Here is a 23,206-nt window from a genome sequence, read left to right on the forward strand (position 1 = left end):
TGCAGTGCAGGCCATGGTACCTTATAGGTACTTAGAATACTTTGGAATGGGTTGGGGGGATTGTCTCACGGTTGGTGGAAGTCTTTTCTTGGGGAAATCAAAGCATGCAGGGCTGAGCTAATCCCATTTGCTCGCTGGGCTTGGCCTCCGTCTGAGAGGCCTTTCCCTTCCCACCCACAGACATGGTTGAATGTGACCTGGAACCATCTGAGCCGGTGGCTTTCAAATTGTCCCTTTGAGTCTTGGACATCTGTCATGGTTTTTCAGGGACTGCCAGTTTGGCCATGGGTGGGGATCTCAGAACCTCTCAGATGGTGAAACTTTGGTTGGGGACCTGCAGGGACTGCCTGTGTGAACTTGGGATGGGCAGCCTGAATAGAGATGCTATGTCCTGCTCTGTGGTGGGTTGCGCGGGGCCCTGCATTGTGAAAGGGTCCCCCGACTCTTCAAGGCCAGACTTGCAGGTCCCTCGAGCGGGCCGTGTCCCTCCGTGTTCATTTAGCTCCTCCTTGATGCTGGGCTGGAGAGCCTGGTCTGAGCGCTTGCCTCGGGTGTGCTGGTGGGCCTTCTGCAGCGCCGCCTCCCAGGGAGAGGCCAGAGGTCAGCGGCATCGGGTGCCCACTTGGTGGTCCCTTTGCTTCTGGGCTGAGGGTGAGCCCCTAAGTGGCTGACTGCCGTCTCCCGAGACCACCCGGGTCCATCAGAGTGAGGAATCTCAGTCCTGGGGCTGCCTTCCCAGCATAAGACGCACGGTGGTTCTGCAGGCCTGTGGGAGAGGACGTGCCTGGAGGGGCCTCTGGTGGTGTGAGCAGGGCCTGCTGCGTGGCCGGCACTGGTGTAGGAGGGGTCCCCGTCCTGAGGGAGGACTGGGGTGGGCCTCCCCACTCTCGCTTACTCTCCCGACTCCGGCAGCGCGAGGTGGATCGCAACCAGGAGCTCCTGACGCGCATTCGGCAGCTGCAGGAGCGGGAGGCCGAGGCGGAGGAGAAGATGAAGGAGCAGCTGGAACGCCATAGGCTGTGTAAGCAGAGCCTGGACGCTGCCGGCCAGAAGCTGCGGGAGAAGGAGGACGGCCTGGCCGCGGCCGGCGAGGTGAGCGCTGTCCCAGGGGTGTCGTTTCTCGGGGGAGAGGCGTGGGCGCCCTGGGGTGCCCCCACCGCGGCGCTGGGCAGTTTCCTCTGCCTCCTTGCCACGTGTGTGCGGGGTTTGCATTGTCTTAATCCAGGTAAAAATAACTCCTTTTCCACTCCGTGGCCTTCAGTTCGTGAATCAAACACTTAGTCTTTGTAGTTATGACTTTCAGCGGTTGAAGAGTCTGCATCGCATCGTTTAAAAACTGTACTTCTGTGCGTGCATTCTGGTAGATGTATATACATGCACGTACATGCGTCAGGTCGCACGTAGCGTTTGACTTCTGTTACTGATTTTGACGTATTCCTAGGAATGGGGATTCAGGTCTTTGGGGACAGCGTCTGGCTTTTGCTACTGGTTGCTGTGTTGTCCTGGTGGCATTGTGGAGGGCTTTGGTTTCCCTGTGGCCTTACCTGTCATGGATGGTGGTATCTTCTGGAAGTACCTGTGGGTTTTTTTTCCCCCTTCCCAGAGATGTAGTGTTGCCCCTGGATTTGCATTTCTTTGGTTATTAGCAGGTCTGTGAGTATTTGAGAATGTCTTTGAAGCAAGCGCATAGATGAACTGTAGTCCTTACTCTCTCTACCAGCTGAAAGTTGTACAGATTTTAGAAACAGAGCCCAAACATTGATGCTGGTGGAAATTGGACTCGCCTGACCTTCCCTGTCCCTTTGCTGTGGCGCTGCGGATCACAGGTGCAGTGAGGAAAAAGATGAAGCACTGCCCGGGGAGGGAGCAGGGCACGAGATCATTGGTATTCTGTCTCTGCGTGCTTTTCTCTCCTTGATAGATCTCGGGAAGCAGGCTGCAGGTTATTTCTGCCTTGGCAGCGCTGGAGAGCATGTTAAGGTTGTTCCTACATCTGTCATCTGATGTGGATGTTGGCAGGAGAGGAACTGTGATCGGCCTCAAGACAAGTCCCCCTGTGGCCCTTGGCTTGCCTAGGCTGCGTTCTGGAGGCTGGTGCGGGGCCCGTGGGGGAGGGCGGGGCCTGCGCTCTGTTCAGTGAAGAGCGAGGTTGGGGGAGAACCTTGCCACACAGGTTGCAAAGAGGCTGAGAGAGGGGCCAGGGTGGGAAGGTGGCGGCCAGTCAGGATGGAGGACCCTGAATTTTGTTTCTGTTATTTGTACCTCCTTGGAGAAGCCTTCCCTGGTGACTCCATCATCACTGCCCCCACATGTACTCTCTCCACCGTGCCTGGGTCGTGAGCTCATCACCGGGAAGTCCTCTTGCTGACCGCCGGGCTTCCCCAGAGCCAGGTCCTGTGTGCATTAATTGGATTCAGGAAGACTTCTCAAAGGTGGTTTTCCTAGTTAAATGTATTTTAGTAGTTCCATTCTTCTGTGATGCCCGGGTTGATAGGCACCCTTGTAACAGAGCAGATGGATGGAGTATGGGTGTGGACGGCCTGTGTCAGCCTCCCCTGGGGAATGTGGGTCCTGGGTTGGTGTGGGCCCCTGGGCCATGTGAGAGTGAGTCAGGCCTCCTTGTTGGCAGGGGTTGCCCTGGGACTGCTGGTGTCCCTCACTGTGGGGCGTCTGCTGGACCGGGTCCCTGTCCTCTGGTCCAGAAGGTTAATTTACAGGGACCCTTCTGAGTGCGCTTCCCTGGTGGCCTGATTGGTGGGCTGGCTTCCCCCTGGGAAAGCCATAGAGGGAGAGCAGTGACCAGATGGTCACTGGGAGGTCATCTGGTGAGGGTGCGGGCCGATGGAAGGGCAGCAGGTCTGCCTCTGGAGGCCAGAGGCTTGGCCCTGGGCCAGCCTCCCCAGCCCCGGCCTTCTGGCTGAGGGCACGCCTGCGCTTGCCTCGCGGCTGGATGTCTGGCCCCATTCTTGCCTTCTGGCCGAGGCATCCCGTGGCTCCTCCACCCCGGCGGGCTCCGGTAGCATCGTTCTGAAGGTGGCCTCTGTCCCCCATTTCTTGGCAGGACGTGGCTGTGCTTCCCAGGGAGTGTCTAGCTGGGATGGGGGCATGGTGGGGGTTCATTCGGGGCAGGTGCGGCGCGGGGAGCCGCACAAGCACCCTGGGCACAAGTGAGGGCCCCACGTGACAGATGTCATGGGGCACGGGCCTCTCGGCAGGCAGCCCATCCCCACGGCCCAGTCTTTTCCCATTTGCTTGAGGGAAGCGCGAGGCCGGCTGCAGACCAGGATACTCTGGGGTTGGGTTGAGGGGCGGCTTGTCTGCCCAGATCATGGGTCGGAAAGGAGAAGAGGGCTTGGTCCCTGCCCACAGGAGGGGGGTGGCAGGTGCAGGCTCTTTTGGGGCCATTTGGCCCGTGGGCTTGTGGGTCAGGAGCTCACCTCTGTGTGTGTGTCACAGCCCGTAAGCAGCAGCCGTGTTCCGCCCCCCCCCCCCCCCTTCAGACCATCAGCGCGCTAAAGGCGAAGGTCTCCGAGTTGCAGTGGAGCGTGATGAATCAGGAGATGCAGGTGAAGAGCCTGGAGTCTGAGAAGCAGGAACTCAAGGAGCAGCTGGCCTTGCAGCACAAGTGAGTGGCTGCGCTGGGGTGGGGCCCTGCCCCTTTGCCAGGTGAGCCTGCCCGTGGGTCACCCTGGGTCTGGTCAGGCTGACGCCTGCTGGGGCCTGTGCCGAGCTGCACATCCAGTGGTTATCGGTGTGTGAGACCGTGAACGGCAAGGCCTGGGCTCGTCATCCTGTGCCCTCTGTGGTCTGTGCACCCAGTGTTCATGCGTGCCGTCTGCACCGAGCCCCGAGGACCTACAGGTGTCCTTAGGGTCTGTCCTCCCCGTCCATAGGCTGTTGGCAGCAGACGCAGGGGCCACTGAAGTGAGGATGATGAGTGTTTTAAATGTTCTGAGAACAACAGCAGGGAGCAGTCATTTCTTCCCTCCCCGGGGGCTGGGACCCCTGCTCACAGAGAGCTTCCCCAGAAGTGAGGCTTTAAAGGCTGTGGGGGGTGCCCCTGGGGCGGATGGGGTGTGGGCCAGAGGGGCCGTACAGGCGGAGGCTGCCTTCTGAGTAGGCGTGGAAGTCTGAAAGGTCAGAGGGCGGAATTCTCTCCCTGTGATCTAGGCCTTTACCTTCGCAGGTGTTGTCCTAGGAGAGCTCTGGACGCTCCTGGGTAGGGTTGGAGGCGTGGGGGGGGGGGTCCACGGGAGGGGCCTTGGCTGTGGCTGTGCCAGGGGCGCGCAGCGGAGGCGAGGGAAGAGAGCTGGGGGTGTGACCCGAAGAGACCGAGGCCCTAGTGCCCTGGGGTCTGGGGGTCCACACTGGAGAGCCTCTCGGGTGAGGGCAACTGCTGGCTTTACTCCTCACCTCTGTCTGCACGTGATGTGCTTTTCTCTCGATAGGAAATGTGAGGAGGCGAATCAGAAGGTTCAGGAGCTCCAGGCCAGCCAGGAAGCGAGGGCCGACCAGGAGCAGAGGATCAGGGTGCGTTACTCCGTCTCAGGCGCAGGCTGTGTCTGGTGGACGTCCTGGTGGCGGTCTCAGCCATCCAGCCGCTTTAGCTGGGGCACGCTTCGGGCGTCTGGGGACCGTGAGCTCCCTGTGCCCACGTACCGTTGATTCTTTCGCTCATCTGTGTGTGTGCCGTGCTCAGGGCTGGGGCTGCTGCCCCCCACCTCCCCCCAGCGTTGCTTCCTTGTCAGGCCTTGGCCTCTTGGCTGCCCCCCGCCTCTGCTCTCCCACGTGCTGTTTTCTGGCCGTGGTGCCCGCCTGGCTCTGGCACCTCACGGCTGTGCAGCCTGCTGGCCCCCCCTCCCGCAGTGGGCTCGCCTGCACTGCACAGTGTCTGCCCTTCTCCCAGACTTAGCTGTGTCCTGTGTTGCCCTGGCCCTGCTGCTTGGCCTGCACATGGCGCAGAGCTGAGCCTCTTAATGTCTGTTGACTGACTGACTCGGTCCTGGTCTCATGCACTGAGCTTGTTTGTTGACTTGTCGCTGACGGATGCCAGCTGTCCCCAGTGTGTCTTGAGACTGCAGGTCGTGAAGGAAAGGCCGTCGGCAACGCGCAAAAGACTCATCTCTTACGCGGGCTCTAGTGTGGCTGGAGCGGGTCTGGCAGGGGAGGAGTGCTGTGTTTGACGTGCTTGTTCAGGGAGCCTTGGCTGCCTGTGCTCGGGCGTGTGTGTGCCGGGGCCCCGCGCCCGAGGGCAGTGCGGCACCGAGGTGTGGCCCCAGCCTGTAGCGCCACGTCGGGGCGCCCCTGAAGCGAACGCGGAGGACGTCGTGCAGGGGCACCCCTGGTGTATGGGGCGGGACCGGGCCGCGGTGGTCGACTTCGTCCTCTCTGCCCCCTGGCCTCCCTCAGGATCTGGAGCAGAAGCTGTCCCTGCAGGAGCAGGATGCCGCAGTCGTGAAGAATATGAAGTCCGAGCTGGTGCGGCTGCCCAAGATGGAGAGGGAGCTGAAGCAGCTGCGGGAGGAGAGCGCCTACCTGCGGTGAGGCAGGCGGGGCGTGGGGCGGGGCCCGGGGTGGGGCAGGGCGGGGCGGCTGCACCGGGCTGCCCTCCCCCCCCCCCCGCCCCCTCCCGCCCCCTCCCGTCCCCCGGTGTGTTGACGGTGTGTTGACGGCCGTGTTTCCGGCCCTGCCAGGGAGATGCGAGAGACCAACGGGCTGCTCAGGGAGGAGCTGGAGGGGCTGCGGCGGCGGCTGGGGCGGCAAGAGAAGACGCGGGAGAGTCTGGTTGTCCTGGAGCTGGAGAAGGAGGTGGGGCCCCGGGGACAGTGGGCTGTTCCCTGTGGGTGTCCTCTGTCCGGGGGACCCTGGGTGTTTCAGTCCAGTGTTCCAGTTCCCCTCCTGAAACGTGGAAGTGCTGGGCTGCGGGTGGGCGGAACAGTGGCCCCAGAACTGTGCCCGGCCTTCCGTGCGGGCCCTCGTGAGCCGGCCTGGGGTGGGGAGACTCGGCCGGGGAGCGCGGTGGCCCGGTGGTCAGGCATCCTCGCGTGGGCTGGGGACGCATGGGGGAATCAGAGAGGTATCATGAGGGGAGGACCCAGCCCCCCTGCTGCTGAGGTGTGGAGACGGAGGAGGGCTTCTAGAAGCTGGAGAGGGCTGGAAATGGGTTCTTCCCAAGAGCCTCCAGAAGGAGCTCTAAGAGCGTGTGTTGTACTGTTCTCAGCCGCCCGGCAGAAATGGGAGAGCTGATACAGGTAGTGAGTCACAGAGGAGGTGGTGTGGGACACCTGACACCAGCCTTGTTCCCCCCCGCAGATGTGAGCAGGTGCCCGGGCTCCATTTCTTCTGCTGTTGGACTCACAGTGGCGTTCTGTGGGGCGATGTCTGTAGGACTTGGTGCTGCAAGCATCCCGCTTCTCCCTCGTGCGCGTGCGGGGGTGCAGAAGCTCTGTCTCACCTATAAGCCCCGGGGCCCTCCGTTGGTTCCTGTTTGATGGGGGTGTGCTGGTAGCTGCCTGCACCTGGACAGAGGGGCCGCCTTTGGCCTCACAGGGTGGGAGCCAAGCTCCTCTAGGATGCTGGCCTCTGTATGAACTCAGCCTGAAGATGCACTTCCAGACAGAGCAGTGTTTCCTCTCAGCAATTCTGAAATTGGTTAAGATTCTGTCTCCAGAGTCGCACTGCCTCGCGTGAAATCCTGCCGTGGTTGCTTGGTGGTTGTGTGACCCTGGGCAAGTGACTCATACTCTCTGTGTCCTATATAACGGGGAGGAACAGTGTCTGCCTTGCAGTGTCAGGAGGGCTCAATGAATTCACGTCCTGTGCTTGAACAGCGCCTGGCCCTTGGTAGATGGTCACTGAGCATCGGCTCTAGCGACAGAGTCGTTAACCAGCTGCGCCCTGCACGCGATAGGGCCGTCAGGTGACTGAGTGAATGCAGGGATGCTAGCAGGGTGCTTGGCCCGGGCGGGGTTGGGGGGAGGCCAGACAGAGGCACATGGTCCTTGCCCTCACATTGCTTACATTCTGGAAGAGGTGGGGGGAACTCTAACGTGGGGTGTGGGTCGGAGTGTGGCCAGGCAGGTGATGTCCCCACCTTCTCCTGTTCTCCCTGTGGGGCCCCGGGCCCGAGTCGGCCATGTCAGCTGGGGGTAGTTTGGCTCTAGGGCCAAATGCGTCTGCCCTGGGGCCCCGCGTCCTGTGGAGCCCCTGGAACGTGGGAGAGGCGGTGGGTTCTTGTGGTTTCAGCGCCCAGGTCTGCCCTGGGGCGCGGGCTGTTTTTATGGGACCACGCGTGCGGCTGTTTACCACCCTTGTCCCTGCTCCCCGGTGCTTTCCCTGCTGAGACTCTTCCCTGACTCCGTGGGACCGCGAACATGTGAGGCCGGGCGTGCTCTTGGTGGGAGTAAGCTGTCTGCTCCGGGGCAGACTCGGAGTGCTTCCGCCTTTAGCTCAGAGATAAGAGCAGGCTGTTCGGAGGGATCAGGGAGACCTGACATCCACCTCGTTGCTGTCGCCTTTGCGTAAGGCTCTTTGGTCCGGGGACTGAGGTGGGGCTGCGTGAGGAAGGGCAGCAGGCGGCTGCGGAGGCCTCGGAAGGGAGATGCTGGGGTCGCGGCGCTCTTAGCGTTCACCTCCTTGTCTTTCCAGAGGCTGCTGGCAAAGTTGCAGAGCTGGGAGCGGCTGGAGCAGACCACGGGCTTGAGCATCAGGTAGGCGGAGGGCACCACTGACCGCACGGCCCTGCCTCCCCGGCGTCGCCAGCAGCCGCCCTGCTCGAGGCTGCCGGGGCGGCTCCTGCCGGGGCCCCTGACGTCGGGTGAAGTACTTTCGCCGTGGGGGGGACGGGCCCGAAGTGACTCTGCTGCCGACATCTGAACAGCTTCTTCACGTAGGGTCGGCGGCCGAGTGCTGGCCGGGGCCTGATTGCCCTGTGCCGTCGGGCTTTGCGAAGGGACTCTGTGTATGCTCAGGCAGCGGTTGCCTTTGGGGCAGGCCGTTCCTTTTAGGCAAATACAAACGAGATGAACTGAGTTTTGGGGGGAAAAGGGGAAACGCCATTGTGGAGGATTGTGCCCGTCAGGCCCCCGCAGCAGCCTGGGCCCCTCTGTGTCGAGCTGTTGCCAGCAGGGGAGTGGCTGGATGCAGGGGGGCTGTGGTGGGGGCTGCCGGGCGGGGAGCCGGCCTCTCGTTCTCTGCTGGGGAGGAAGGCCAGGGCAGGCGTCCTGCCGCTGCTCCCTGCCCCCAGGCCCGCACGTTCTGCCTCCCGTCCTTCTGGGGGCCCTGTCCCTCGGTCCCCAGGACTCTGGGCTCCGCCGTGGGCTCACCCTTCCCGCAGCTTTGTCAGTATCTGGTCGGTCCAGCCTGGGAGAGGGCTGGCGGAAGATTGATCGTTAGGGATGAGTCCTTGGAGCTTCGGTGTTTCAAGAGCTTTTTGTCTGCTTGTGTGACTTTAAGACTGTAGCCTCTCGGTTGTGTTTCGTGCTGCTCTTGGAAACTGGGCCAAGATCGAGAACCTTCTTTAGAGAGGTGTTCTGCGATGACACTGTCCTGCTGCTGCTTCTGGGACCTGTGGCAGTTCCGGTCAGCATTATTTGCACTTGAACCGCACCCGCAGGACCCAGACTCGTGTTGGGCCAGCCCAGCGGGGCCTGAGTGTTCTGTGCTTCCTCCTGCTCTCTGCGCTTACTAACTCACCGGAGGGCTTTCCTCCTGCTCCCAGGGAGGCTCGTCAGAAGAGAAACCTCTGTGACTTCTTTCTTGTGCCGGAGACCGGTGGCCCACATGTGCCTGATCAGCCCAGCTGCCGGCGTGTCTGAGTGCCCAGCGTGTGCCACAAAGCTCTCAACGTCAGTCAGGCCCGGGGCTGGGGCACGGCTGGCCGCCGTCTCTGGCCCGGATGGAAATGCAGCTACTCCTCCAGCCCTTTGGTCTCACTTCCAACCAGAGGGCCTGCCCTGAGCGTGGCTGGTGTGCAGGGAGCTGACCACCTGGTCACCTGCTCGTGCGTGTGTGTGTCGTGTGTTCAACAGGTGGCCAGGCCCGGGTGAGGGAGAGGAAGGGGGTGGTTGGAGGGCTGTCAGACGTGAGGGGTCGGGGGTGGGAGAGGGGACTGTGTAGAGCAGAGCTGGTGTCCCTGCCGGCCCCTGGTGAGTGTGCCCCCTTCAAGTCTGTGCAGGGAGCGCAGTGCGGGCCTTGCTGTGTGTGTGAAGATGAGCACACTCCCACGCGGCGGGACAGCGCTCGTGTCCCTTCTGAGCAGCCGGAGGCTTCTGGAGAAGCAGGTGGAGCATCCTTGTGGTCCCGGTCTGCTGGCACCCCTTGGTGAGGGGCTCCTGTAGGGGGGCAGGTTTTCTTTCATGTGCTTTGTCAGCCTGTCCCTGGTCCCTCCCAGGGCACTTCGGAAACCCCTGCTTGGCAGGCTTCGCCTCCGGCCACTCTGCTCTGCCGAAGTGAGCACGTGTGTCGTGTAACGTTGGTGGGTCAGAGACCTGTGTGTTGCCTGTGGTCAGAGCCGTGTGGAGAGTTGGGTACAAGTGCAGACTCCCCAGGCCCAGTGGGGTCAGCCCGCCGGGCGCCGGACTTGCATCTTGCATGGCCTGGAGTGCTGTGAGGGGGAGTCTGGCTCTCCTCTTTTTTGGTAGGTTTTGGGCAGTTAGAGGTTTCTGAGCAGGGAGGGTGACTTGCAGGAGCCCACATCTGGTGAAATTGAATATGGGGTGGGAAACGTGCAGAGGGAAATAGGGCACAGGGAAAAGCTGGGGTCCCTGCAGGAGGGGCATGGGAGGGAAGGGTGAGCACTGGTCAGGAGCTCTGAGACTGCTGTCTGGGTGGCTGGATCGGCCTGCAGCGGGTCCAGGATGGGTGCCCTCCGTCACCCTGGCCATGTTCGGTGTGGCAGGGGACAAGAGCGCTGACTCAGACCCTACTGACCGATGGCTAGATGTGTGTCTGGCCCCAGCTTGGCCCTCGTGTGTTGGGCGGGTAGCTTGTGCCTCATCTTCCACATTTGTTCGTGGAAGGACTTTCTAGAACATTGCTCTCTCCCCGTGGAAACGTGTTCGTGTGTGGGTGTGTCCTAGTTTGGGGGCCCGCCCCCCCAAAGCATTATCAGCCAGCTCTGGGAGATGGCCGTGGCTTGGAGTCCAGCAGATGCCCTCGAAGTAGGAGCTGGAGGGGCAGGGAGGGCCTTTTGACCCGGCGAGCTTGAGTCTCTTGGCCTTTAGGCGAAAGTGTTGCTGTCACTTTGGGACTGAAGGCATGTCACTTGGCATGTGTCGTGACTGCCAGCCCTGGCCTGCATCAGACGTCTCCTGGGCTTTGAGGGCTGCCGCCACTAGGTGGCACCCCTTCCCCCGTGATCCTGATCCCTGCACCTCTAGAGCAGTGGGGTCCCGTGGGTTTCTGGCCCCACTCCTGCAGCCTGAGGCTCTTCCTGGTCCTCTGCCGCTCTGTGTGGGACTCGTGTGCTATGGCCGTGGCCCAGAGGAGCAGGGGTGTGAGGGGTCTGTGGCCTTACAGTCCTCTGCACCTGGGGGCGGCTGGCCGGCCCCCTGTTGGCTGTCCCACACCTACCCTGTTCTTGACCAGCCTCTTTATGATCCTTAAATACTTGCAGTCTCTGAGTTTCTGGTGTTTCAGACCAGTTATTCTCCGCACGGGCTGTCCTCTGTGCACAGGGCTGTGGCTTTTTGCAGATTCTCGGAGGGCCCTGTGGCCTTGCACAGGTTGGGAACAGAGAGCAGGTCTGACACATGGAGAGACCAGAACTCCCTGAAGTTCACATGGCATGACTGTTGTCACCCTTCTCTCAGTTCGGGATTTCTCAGGCCCTGAGGAGCCCAGAGGTGTCAGGAGAGTTGGGTGGAGTTGGCCGGGGCAGGTCAGGCAGTGTAAACTAGTAGGGAAGGCCCTTGGCTGTTTCCTCCCCTGCCAGGCAGGCTTGTCTACCTGGATGTTGCTGGACACCTGTCTCCAGCACGCAGGTCATCTGGCTTGGAGGCAGGTGGGCCTTGGTACTTGGAGAGTCCTGGGTGGGAGGGATGCTGCACTAGGCTGGGCGGGGTGCTCTGCACCCCGGGGAGGCTGCAGTGTGGAGGAGGGTGCATGGGTGTGGTTCTTGGGTGTCCTCATCCCAGGGCTTTGAAAGCCGAGTGAGGAGTTCAGCAGCAGCACGCAGAGGGTGCCCGGGTACGGACAGCTTTGCCCTGGGAGTGCGGCCTGGCAGGGAGGGATTTGAAGGTGCTGTCTGCGTCCGTGTCAGCCTGGATGTGACTGTGTGGGGCACCGGGGAAGGACTAACAGGGGCGGGGGGGGGGGCGCAGATGGAGCAGAAGGGAGCACCTGCAGCAACATAAGGGTGCCTCCCCTCAGAGCACTGGTTCGTGTGATTGTTTTAATAGAGGGGAACACACGTGAGCATCTCCATAGACGCAGAAGCATTGGTGAGAGCACAGCACCCTTGCACGATGAAAACCTCCGAGCAAAGTAGGGGTGGAGGGGCCCCTGCAGCCTGCATGCCCTCTCCCCACTCCTCGGCGGTGGCCGTGGCAGAGAGGAAGGAAGGTGTGCAGTGGGAAGGGAGTAAAGGTGCCTCTGGTTTGAGACGAGACGATCAGGCACATGGGAAGTCCCAAGGACTCTGTAAAGAGCCACTTGGAACCGGGAAGTCGGACAGGCTCCCGGTTACAAAGACAACACACGAAGGCGGACTGAATTTCTGCGTACTGGCGGCCGGCAACTGGAAGTACACACCCCTGACTGTAGCCTCAGAATCGTGAAATACTCGGGGATAAACTCGACGACAATCTGTGTGTTGTCAAGTGTAAGTTCTTCCTGAGAGAGACACCGTGCTCGCGGATTGGAGGAGTTCATGTTGTAGAGATGCCAGTTTGCTAAAATTGGTCCATACATCCAGTGCAATCCCAGCCAAAGTCCCAGCAGGCTCTTTTGGTCGAAACCAACAGACCGATTCTGAAATTTTGTAGACTTGTTTTTGAAAAAAAAAAAACAAGGGCTTACAGAGGTTGATTTCAAGACATGCGATAAACCGTATTGGTCGGGGCAGTGGGGTAATGGCGTAAGGATAGACGTATTTGTCAACGGAAAAGACTAGAAAGTTCAGGAATAATTCAAGAATATAGAGTTTGTTGGTTTCCGTGAAGATGACGAGATAATTCAGCAGGAGAGTCAGTCTTCCGCAAACGGTGCTGATGCAGTGGGATGTCTGTATGGTCAGGTGCAGATTCTCGTGTCTTACCGTTCCAGCATTGAACCAGTGGGGCGTGCGCCTACCTGGGGTGAAAACCAACACTTCTGGAAGGTTAGGATACAAAAGCATGACCCAAAAATGCAGAAAATTGGTAACTTAGAGTTCCCCAAAATGAAAAAATACCTTTGCTGTTGGAAAGAACAATTAAGACAAAGAAGAGGCAGACCCTCTTCTAGGAGGGAGAAAGTATTTGCAGTGCGTACATAGGCCTGACGGAAGATTTGTATCCAGGATTTGTGAAGAATTCTTACAAGTGAAGAAGACGACGGCCAGTTTTTAAAAGCTGGGCAGAAAATGTTGAATAGAAAACTTTACAGAAGAGGGTCCGCGCACGGGAATAAGAACGTGATGCATGTTCTGCGTCATTGTTGTTCCGGGGTGCAGGTGAAGGTGCCATGAGATGCCCCGGCCATGTGAGTAGCGACGGCATGCGTTTGCTGCAGGGGCGAGGGGAGGGCAGCTCGGCACTTGGGAGACTGTTTGGCAGCTTCCCGTATGTTAACGACAGGACCCGGCAGTTGCATCCTGGGTTCTTAGCCAAGAGAAATGGAAATGTGACGTCACAAAGACCTGTTCCTAAATCTTTCCAGTGGCCTGATTCCTAACAGCCGAAGCGTGGAGACAGCGGGTGTGTCTGTCAGCAGGGCGTGGGTTCACGGAGCGTGGCATGTCTGAGGGGCGGGCCAGACTGCTGTGCGCACGCGGAGTCCTGCTGACGCCGGATGCTTGGAGGCCACGCCGTGCGATGCCCTTTATTTGGAGTTTTAACAAAGGCAAAACTGACTGTAGTGGCCTGCAGGTGAGTGGCTCCCCACGTCTCGGGTTGGAACATGATTGGAGCGGGAGGGGTCGTGACAGTGTGCCAGAGGCCACGTGTCTTTGGCCGTCACGGCAGCTGCTTGGGTGTGCACACGGCCAGTCGTGCACCCCACCTCCATGAAGCTCGCCCGTGGGTGATGGCAGGCTGCGGAGGGGGTGCTGAGGCGTGCTTTATAAAGCCTTCATTTTGGGTGGGGCCCATCCCCTAGGCTCCTCAGGCCCCCCATCTCCCTCACCCTGTGTCACCACTGCCCGGTCCCCGGCATGTGGCTCTCGTGCCCAGGGGGCAGTTGTCAGAGAAGGGGGCTCAGGGCTGCCGCAGAGGGGGGCGCCTGATCCCCAGTCTGGGCACCGCCTGGTACATTCTCATGTGGCACGCTCTGTGTGCGCCTCCTGGCTCAGGGCTGAGTCCGGATTCTGCACATCTTGTCACTCCGTTTCTACCGGTCCTTCTGCACCAGCACCGAGCTCTCTACTGAACGGAAGGGCTGTACGGTATTGTGTAAAGTGGACGAGCTCTGAGTGACCTCAGGCCCCTGGTGATGGACACTTTGGTTGCTTCCATTGGAAGCAGCGCCTTATTGGTTGGACAGATTCTTAGAAGTAGGGTTTTTTTTTTTTTTAACCTCAAAAGAGATATGTGTCTGAAATGGACAGATGATGCTCACTTGCCCTCCAGACCCTCCAGAAACATTCTATGTGTTTGCATCCTGGCACACCAGTGGCATCACTTAGCGTGGGCAGTATGCTTTCAGAGGTCTCAGCAGAGACTCACCGTGCAGCCCCGGCGCAGCGAGGAGGGTGGGGACCGCCCGTGGGTTGGCTTTTAACCAGCGTGTGGAGCAGCTCCCACCGGGGAGCCTTTTTAAATGGGCATAGAATGCATGTTGAGGCCCTCTGGGCTCAAGCCCCTCATTTTATGGAGGAAATAGCTTGCTGGTGGCGGGTGTGCCTCTGTGATTTGGTTCCTTCCCCTGTCCGTTTGTGCCCGAATCTGTCTCGGTTTCAGTCGGGCTGGGAGGGCGTAGTGCCTGTCAGGAAGCGTGCACGTTTGACGGGATTGATGGCACCAGGGAGGCTGCCGCGCCCCTGAAACTGCTGACCGGTCACCTGCAGTGAGCACGGGAACCAGGTGCTGACGGGACGCTTCCCAGCAGCACTTGTCAGCTGGCCAGGTGACCAGTCTTGGGGGCCAGTCTCCCCTGGCGGCTGAGGGCAAACACATGATTCCTTCTTTTTTTTTTTTTTATTGAAGATTTTATTTATTTGACAGTGACAGCGAGAGAGGGAACACAAGCAGGGAGAGTGGGAGAGGGAGAAGCAGGCTCCCCACGGAGCAGGGAGCCCGATGTGGGACTCGATCCCAGGACCCCAGGATCATGACCTGAGCCGAAGGCAGACGCCCAACGACTGAGCCACCCAGATGCCCTGCGTGATTCCTTCTAAGAGAGCATCTCATCGACTGACCCAGACCCTTTAATGGCCATACTTCCCATGGTCGCCACCTCTGATCACCTGGGTATTGGGTCCGTCGGTACACGAGGCGATGCTGGTGCTCGGGCGGGCGGCTGGGCTGTCAGGCCTCTCCGTCTTGGTTTGATTTCTGCTGCGGTTCCGGAGGAGGAGGAGGGAGGGCAAGCCTTCACCTTCTGGCCTCCCATGCTAGCGCCTCTGTGGCCTCAGCCTTGAACCTTCCTGTTGTTCCTGCGCTCACTTGTTTGTCTGCCGAGAGCTGTTGTCTTGGAGCCTCGGCCCCGGAGAGGCGCCTTCACCCACCCTCGGCTCTCCGTCAGGCCTGCGCCCCGGTGCTGTGCTGGGTTCCAGCCCTGGCAGCCCCCAGAGGTGTGCGGACGGGGGCCAGAGACTTGGGAGCCCATCACAGCCCTGGGCCTCCCTGTGGGGGCTGACAGAGGAAGCAGGCGCTCCTGTGATTACTCTTGGCCTCAAGTAGCAGCTTGTTCTCCTGGTGCCTGAGCCCCCAGCTTCTTTCTGCCTCGACGTGTTTGATTTCTTTACTGGCTGTCTGCCGTTTGCAGTCTCGTGGAATAAGAGCAGGGGCTTGTCTTCAGAGGCTCTGGGGGCTGGGAGAGTGGCCAGCCTTTGTGAGCGCTGAGTGACGGCCACCAGTGCCATTTAAGAAACGGCGAGGGAGGCGTGAGGGTGTTAGGACTGCTTTGTTTCTGTGCATTTGTGTCTGGTGGTTGTGACTTGGGACGGGGCCTCTTGTGGCCTGCTTGGCTGTGCTGACAAGGTGCCTGGTGTTACTCAGGCTGTTGCGTTCCAGGGAGACTCCGAAGACAAGCGTAGCGGAGAGCTTCCTGACAACTGCCATCCTTCAGCTACAGCCCCATTCTGGGCCCTGGGGAGCAGCCCCTGGCCATCCCCGGCTCCCCAGTGAGGTTTAGACTGGCCTGCGCCTGCTGTTGGGAGTGGGTGTGTGCAGCGAGGTGTGGAGGGAGCAGCATCCCTGATAGGCTGGCTCCCCCGCGGGCCTAGCTGCGGCACTTCCAGATGCATAACGGTGGGCTGGCCCCTCTGTCTCTGTGTGCCCTCTCTCTCCTGCGGGGACTGGAAACAGGGAAGCGCTCTCCCAGAGGAGCTGTGCCCAACTCTTCAGGGGCTGTCCCCTGCATGTGCTTGCCCCGGGCCCCGCAGATGGTGAGGCTGGTCCCAGATGGAAGCGCGTCTGTGGTTCTGCACTTCTTGCTCAGCGCTCGAAGCGCGTTGGAGGGCTTTTCTCCAGCTCTGTAGATACGGCTCTTCTACTTCTGTACCTTCTTTTAAATTGGTTTTAAAAAGTCTAAAGCCAGATAGCAGAAGGATTTAGACAAATTAGGCTCTGCTGGGTTCTCAGGGGATTATGTTGGAGAGAGAGGAGCATCTCCGTGTCCAGTTGCTGCAGACTTGGGGAAGCTATACTGAATTCCTCCTCGGGGTGCAGGAGGACCCGGCCTTCCCTCATCCGTGCCCAGGCCCCCCATCCCCAGGCAGGGGGGAAGGTGCTGGGGGCTGCATTGCAGGGGTTGTGGGGAGGACGTGGGGAGGGGCTGCAGGGTGAGCAGCAGAGCTGGAGGCCTCCTCTGGGGTAGCCTTGCCTGTTTTCCCAGCAACCCCCATGGCCTCCGGATGCCCAGTGTGTTGTGCAGGCTGCGGGGAGCGGGCGTGGGGTGGGGGGGTGGGGGGTTACTAGGGCAGCATTAGCTCTGGGCTTCCTCACCCGACAGCCTCGGAATGTCAGCTTTGTGGCTGTGGGGAGCGATCACGCCCGGTTAAGTGCATGTGGCCTTGAGTGCTGATGTCTTTCCTCACGGTCATTGTCCTTCGTGTCTGAAGCTAGAGGGCTCCTGTCCTCTCGAGGGCAGAGCAGGTGGCTCTCAATGTTGAATTGCCAGAGTCCAGGGTTAGGCGGTGGCCACACCCCAGTGCTCAGGCCTGGGTGGCTGCCCGGGAACATGGGCTCTGATTTTGCCAACACGAGCCGGGGGCCGGGGCTTGGAGGGTGGCCGGCTGGGTGAGCGCTGAGTGCCTAGGAGCCCACGTGTCCGTGAAGCAGAGCCCCAGCAAGAGGACAGGTCTGTGTTCTTAGAGGCAAGTGGAAGTATCCTTTAAAGGACAGATGCCGCTCAGCACGGGGCCAGGTAATTGTGCTTTGCTGTGGTGTTTCTTCAGCGGGGCTCACACTGTTCCCCGTGCAAAGCCCGGACCCTCCTTGTCCTCAGCTGCATTGTTTGCCTTTGGGCGTCTCAGGGACAGCTTGCTGAGGCGTCCCTGGTACCTCCGCACTGTACATGCTGCTGCGGCTGCTCGGGCTTCAGGCCCCGGGGGTCATGGGGACCCAGCAGCAGAGTCCTGAGGATGGGGAGGAAGCCAGGGAGGGGGGAGAGTGGCGTCCCAGCTGCAGGGAGAGGCGAGCACCAGCGTGGGGAGGTGCTGGGGTGTCCACTGGGCTGGAGGTGGGCGTCAGTGGCCACCCCCTGGGATTCGGTGCTGCTGGATCAGAGTCTGCATGGGGTGGAGGTGTGACCAGGAGGCACTGTTCCAGATCCCTTGCTCTTCCTCGCTTCACCTGCCTTGGGTCCACCCTGGGCTGGTGGGTCGCGGAGGGTAGAGGTGGAGACCCTTGGGCAGGAGTGGGGCCCTAGTCAGTGGTTCTTCCTGCGCCCCCCCCCCCCCCCCCCCGCACAGCTTGGGGGACTGTGAGGGGGACGGTTGCCTTTCCTCGGTTGGTCGGGGCAGTGAGGGCCGTCTGTCTGCAGACTGCACGTGGCATCCTCCATGTGGCTGACACCTTGGAACACCTGTTCTGGGGCTTGGAATTAGTGGCCCTTCCAGGGCAGGAGCCTGGTTTTCTTGCCCCACCAGGTGGCCCGTGCTCGAGGGCGTGGTGGGCAGGTGGCTGCTGAAAGCAGTGTCTCTGCACTTCTCAGTGAGTCACATGATGGCAGGCGGAGGAGCTCCTGTGGTAGGGGTGTGGGAGACGCGCCCGCACTTTGTGTCTAGCGTTCCTGACTCTGTGTTGAAGACCACGTGCTCCAGATCGCGGCTGTTCTGCCAGCCCAGGAGGAAGCCTTCACATGTGCTCTCGGGCCATCTGGCGTGTCTGGCTTTGGAATGGCTGGCTCTTGCTAGTCTGGGCCTCGGGGCTTGCGAGCAGGCCAGCTGCTCAGGCAGCTCTTTGGCTTGGGGCTGTCGTGGCCCTTACCTGTGGAGAGCGAGGCTGGCTGGCAGAAGCCAGGGAGGGCAGAGTAGGAGACGGCACGGTGCCTTGGCAAGGGCTGCCTCCGTGGGTCTCCCGGTCCTGCCGCTGCGGTGCTGACCCGGCGCACGGGGCCCACAGGGGCCCGCGTGCAGACGATCCTGGCAGACTTCCCGCTCTCCTTCCACCCGGCTCATAGAGTGGGGTGTGGGCTAGGTGCCGGGAGAGGTACCCGCTCGCTCTCCTATGTGGGGAGACTGCTTGCAGAGATCTCACTCCTCTGTCATTGCTACTTTCTCTCATTTGAAAGTGAATTCGGGTCAGCCTAATGGAGTAGAGGTGTCCCCGCGTGCGCACGCACCCAGGCGTGTGGAGGGAGCGAGTGCACAGGGCAGAGTGAGGAAGCTGAGGGTGAGAGGTGCATGGAGAAGCCGCCCCAGGCCCCGCCGCCTCCCTTGCTTCGGTACCTGGAGGCGCCCAGAAGTCCGCGGAAAGGGGGAGTCTTGTGTCTGTGGGGTAAGAACCACCCAGTGGCTGAGGGCTGTTAGCACTCATTTCTCCCCCGAGTGTGGGGACTCCCGGGCCGGTGACCGCAGTGACAGTGTGGGCCTGTACGGGGGCTGGGGATCCAGATGGTGCTCTGACTTACGTAAATGGCAAGGTTGGCTGTCAGACGGCCTTCTGTGAATAGCATTTCGTTGGAGACCTACGCAAATCAAGGAGGAATGGAAGAGAAAGCGATTGAAATTTTAAAAATTGTTTTAGAACAGGCAACCTACGTCCCCAAACCTGCAGCACGGTGGTTGCCTGAAGTTGGTGTTGAGGGCTTGGTTGGGGAGGGACCGGCCAGGGCCCTCCAGGGAGCCGGGGGGTGCCGTCTCTTGAAAGGGACGTGGTCACGGACCCATGCGCACCTCAGTGTCCTGTGACCCAGGTCTCAGGTACAGTTGTTTTGAGGTAAAATTTATGGTATGAAATAGGTGTAAAACAAATTGAGTTGGGGGGGGCGGCAGGTGGCAGATGAAAAGAAACAAGGGTGGCTGGGCCTTGGTGCACGTGGGAGCCTGTTGTGTCGGAGTGGTTACTCTGCACACATTTGCAGTGTCCTCTAAAAGTTTTAAGAAGTTGCTACTGCTTCTTCATTGTGTTCTCCTGTTGCTTCTCGGCCTCCTCTGGGTGCCAGGGGTCCAGGCTCCAGGTCTGCAGCCCACCTGGAGAGGGCCTGGTGCGTGGTGTGCGCAGGGGACTGCCTCCGTTCTGGAAGTGGCTGGCTGCCCTCGAGCAGGTGGGCGCATGAAAGGATGCTGTGCTTATGTTGGGAGCTGGAGCCAAGTGCAGTGTGGGAGGCGGTGGGGGGGGGGCGGCGCTGCTGGCCTCGCCCCAGCGGTGCGTTCAGGCCGAGTCGGCAGAGAAGCCTGTGCTGACTTTGGGGCAGGAGAGCTGGCTGTGTCCGCCCACGGTCCCCAGTCTGCCTCGTGTGGCAGGCGTCGTAGTCCGGGAGGAGGATGCACTACGTCAGTGCCCCTTGAGACTGGCTGGTTTTTCACAACGTGTCTGCGTACCTCTCTTCCGTTTGTTGGGGGGTTGTTGGCTTGAGCTTCCTCTCTTGCCATGAGCGGGGCCCTTGAGGGCGCGTGTGTCTGTGGTGATGGGCAGTAACGTGGCAGGGATGCCAGGCAGCTCTGGGCCCAGATGCTGATGCCTCGGGGTGGGGAAGTGGAGTCGGTGTTTTCTGTGGCCTTTGGGAAACCGTTGTGGAGCAGCTGGTGTGATTTCAGATCATAAGGGACTAGAGACCCTCGTGTGAACGAGCGGTGTGCTCACGTGGCTCAGCGTTCAGAGGACGTGAGGGGTGGACGGGGCGGGTTCTCCTCCTGCGCCGCCAGCCGGTGGCTCCCCTCCCCGGAGGCTGCTGGTGCTGCCAGCTCTGGTGCCTCGTGGCACAAGCGCTGGGTGCGGTCTTGGCTCCCATGGCTGCCAGCACCGTATCGGACACCCTGGTGCGCAGCTCGCCGAGAGCCCGGTTTCTTAAAGGCACCTGATGCTTCCTCATGCGGAGGTCGTGCTGTCAGGGGACGGGTGGGAGGCTGTCCTCTCGGCAGAGCTTGGGGGTCCCTGAGGCCACCCTCAGGTTCCATGATGGCTGAGAGGGCTGCGGGGCTCCGGGCAGCTGTGCCTTGCCGGTGGGGTCATTACAGGAGCGCAGGACTCTGGAGGGCTGGGGACAGCGTGCACGTGGGTCACTGGACCAGGTGCCTTTCCTCCACCCTTAATCTTTTGAGTTCCTCCACCCCGGAGGAGGTGAGCCTGTTCCGGACGGCTTGCTTTAGATTTTTCATAAACTCCACGTAACGAGGCCTGTACTCAGGAAATCTGTTTTTACTTGCCAGTGGTCCCAGGTGCTTTATCAGTCTCTTGCCTGGGGAAGGGCCACCAAAGCTCTTGTTGGAAGCTGTTCCCCTGGACCGTGTCAGTCTGTGTTAATTGATGATGGGGCTCTGAGGCTGCAGGTTGTCTTTGCCAGGGATCCCCAGTTCCTCCTGTCATGCTGGTCTTGGGGAGCCCGTGGGCAGAGTGTGTGGTGGGCTTGTTTGTGCACCGGGTGTAGCCTCCCTTGCACATGCTCCTCGCCTCCAAGGACAGCACAGACAGCACGAAGGGGCAGCCAGCCCTAGGACAGTGGTTCCTGCACTTGGGGAGCCTTGGGGGAGGGGCTGGCCCAGGGGAGAAGTGCTGTGGGAGGTGGCAAGGCAGGCTTGGGGTAGTCGCTGAAGGTGAGGGTGAGTGTGCAGCACAGGACAGAGGTTACGGGCCGCTGCGCAGGCCAAGGGCCGGGAAGGACCGCCAGCCACGGTAGGTGTGCTTTGTACACTGAGCCACTCCCTGGCTCTGGTGTGGAGCGGGAGTGCCACAGGAACAGAGGCCGGGAGACGTGCTTGGCACACAAGACAGGAGGTTACAGGCCTGGATGGAGGGCTGGGAGGGAGGGTGCAGGCAGATGGGGCAGAGGCGGGTATGGGTTTTGGCTCTTAGGGAGGGAGAGCTGTGGACTCTGTTGAGGGCGTGTGCTTTTGAAGCACCACGGAAATAGCCACGGGGAAGTGCCACGGAGATAGCCACAGGGCAGCTCCACAGAAATAGCCACGGGGAAGCGTCACAGAGATGGCCACAGGGCAGCTCCACGGAAATAGCCACGGGGAAGCGTCACAGAGATGGCCACAGGGCAGCTCCACGGAGATAGCCACGGGGAAGTGCCACGGAGATAGCCACGGGGAAGCGTCATGTGCACAGCTCTGGATCTGAGGGCTCGCTCGGGCTCCCTTTCTTCTGGCCATACCGGCCATGGGAGCAGCTGTGGGTCAGGAACAGCAGATGCCTGGGGACTGGGGCGACTCCCTGGCGGGAAGGCTGTGCAGTGGAGGCCGCTTGCAGGCTTGCCTGGGTCTCGGCGTCCTCATCTCCAGGACAGGAATGGCAGCTAGCCATGGATGGGCAGAGCGATTGGCATGTGGTAGCCAGCAGCGCTGGTCCATCCCTGTCCCCGCTGGGGGGACTGTGCCTGTGGAGCGAGCATACCTCGGGACACGCTGGGCCCCGAACATCCCAGGAGATGGGACGGACATTTTCATTGGGTCTGCCTGTGCTCAGTCTGCACGGGAACTTTGCCTGTTCTGTCCACCTATATCTTTGCAGGGTAGCGATACCAGCGGGGTCGGGTTGGGTCACAGAGAATGAGTGCGCTCACAGACGGGTGTGGGGCTGTGGTGGTGACATTGGTAAAGCCTCCGCCTACAGACATGGGAGAGGAGGTGATGGGCCCGTGGTGGAGTTCTGTGCTTTTAGCAAACACCGGGGATCTGCTGGTGTCCTGCGGTGATGTTGAAAGCACTGACCTCAGCTCTCAGCCTGCAGCTCCCGTGGCTGTCTTGGGTGAGGGAGGTGTCCTGCGGACTGGTGTGCGCGCACTTGTGTGTCTGCGAGCCCGGGGCAGCCTGGCCAGGTTGCAGCAGCACGGGAGGCAGGGGCTTCCAAGGGACACACGTATCTCCTAGGGACTGCAGGGTCATCTGGTGGGGAGCCTCTCTTTGCCTCTCCCCTTCCCCCATAAGCTAGCGGAGGGCCTCTGGGCCCAAGAAGACATGGCTGGAAGCCTCTGGAACATGGGCTGGGCCAACAGGACCCGTCCTGTGAGTGGAGGGCCCGTTGCTGACCTTCAGGGCCCTGAAGCGAGGAGGTTTGCAGACCTGTCGATTCTGTGAGGTTCTGGGGGCCTGACCTAACTGAACGACACACAGAAAACAAATTCATTGCTCTTCAGGCTTTGTCCTCAGTGATCTGGGAGCTGTGTTAAGCAGAGTGTCTGAGTGGCTCGGGTAGCTTCCTGTTTAATCAGAGCGGGGTGAGAGTAGAGAGTGATGTTTGCTGCAGGCTCTGAGGGGTCAGGGAGCCAGTCCTTCCTAAACACTGACTGCCTCACGTGGCAGCTGGCAGGACGGGGATTGATGAACTTGGTTTCACTGGAGACCCGAGCTGTCCCATTAGGCAGAGATGGGGGAGGGGGCGGGCAGAGCCCTGCCAGGTCTCTGTGGTGGCGAGGCTGGATTCCTCCTCTGACAGCAAGGCCTGTCTTCTTCCCCTTCCCTCGTGCTACGTCTTAACAGATTTTCCCTTCTTCCTGCTGCTCACATGTGGACATGGCCTGAGCATTTACAGTATATCTGGTTGGTGCTGGGTGCTAGGTGTCTGAGTCCTCCCAGAAGCGGGCGAGCTGGTGCACAGGTGCGTCTGGCATGGCTCCTGGGAGAGGCGGTGCTTGGCCTTCAGCTGAGAGGCTGGGAGCTTTTTCCCTGTAGGGGAAGTGGCTTGTGCAAACCCACTCAAGTCAGAGGGACCCGGTGAACTTCGATGTCCTTCAGTTCCAGGTGCTGCTGGCCGTACGTGGGGGCGTGGCAGAGGCCCACGAGGCAGCAGGGATCAGTTCTCCGTCATGCTGTGGCGGGGGGATTACCCGCTGTGTGGTAGGAAGCACTTCCTTTCCGTGGCCTCTCCTTCCCTGAATTCTGAGACACGGCCTGGTCCTTGGCTAGATCCTGCCTGGTAGACGTCTGTGTGGCTGGGTGGCTGGCTACAGGTGTCCAAGCGCTGTGGCATGGGGCAGGGGAACCCTCGGGTGCAGGGGGACAGTCTGCCTGTGAGCAGGGGTCAGCAGCGGCGGTCCAGTTGTGTGGGCATTTTGAGAATTGAGGTGGAGGCTCGAGTTCCAGGCCAGGGCCTTTCCGATGAGGCCGCTGTTTCCTCTGCAGGTAAGTGCCTATTCCCTGCTGACCCCATCATCTGTTGACAGAACTGAGATTTTGGGAAAAGTCAATCACGTATTCATTCTTTGTACGTTTGTTGGAGGCTCTGTTGTTTGGCAGACATCA

The 23,206-nt window shown here is 60.5% G+C and overlaps 1 protein-coding gene across 1 annotated transcript in view; it reads left to right on the forward strand.

The window, feature by feature from the left end:
• LOC113933662 (mitotic spindle assembly checkpoint protein MAD1) overlaps nt 1-23,206 on the forward strand; it is an 85,581-nt gene that overhangs the window by 5,538 nt on the left and 56,837 nt on the right. The window contains exons 4-9 of the mRNA XM_035722598.1: nt 913-1,092; nt 3,501-3,625; nt 4,449-4,530; nt 5,410-5,540; nt 5,694-5,808; nt 7,648-7,709. Coding sequence (XP_035578491.1) covers nt 913-1,092; nt 3,501-3,625; nt 4,449-4,530; nt 5,410-5,540; nt 5,694-5,808; nt 7,648-7,709 — 695 coding nt within the window. The remainder of the gene's footprint in view (nt 1-912; nt 1,093-3,500; nt 3,626-4,448; nt 4,531-5,409; nt 5,541-5,693; nt 5,809-7,647; nt 7,710-23,206) is intronic.

The sequence above is a fragment of the Zalophus californianus genome, chromosome 10 (assembly GCF_009762305.2).
Source record: "Zalophus californianus isolate mZalCal1 chromosome 10, mZalCal1.pri.v2, whole genome shotgun sequence".
NCBI classification, from domain to species: Eukaryota; Metazoa; Chordata; class Mammalia; order Carnivora; family Otariidae; genus Zalophus; species Zalophus californianus.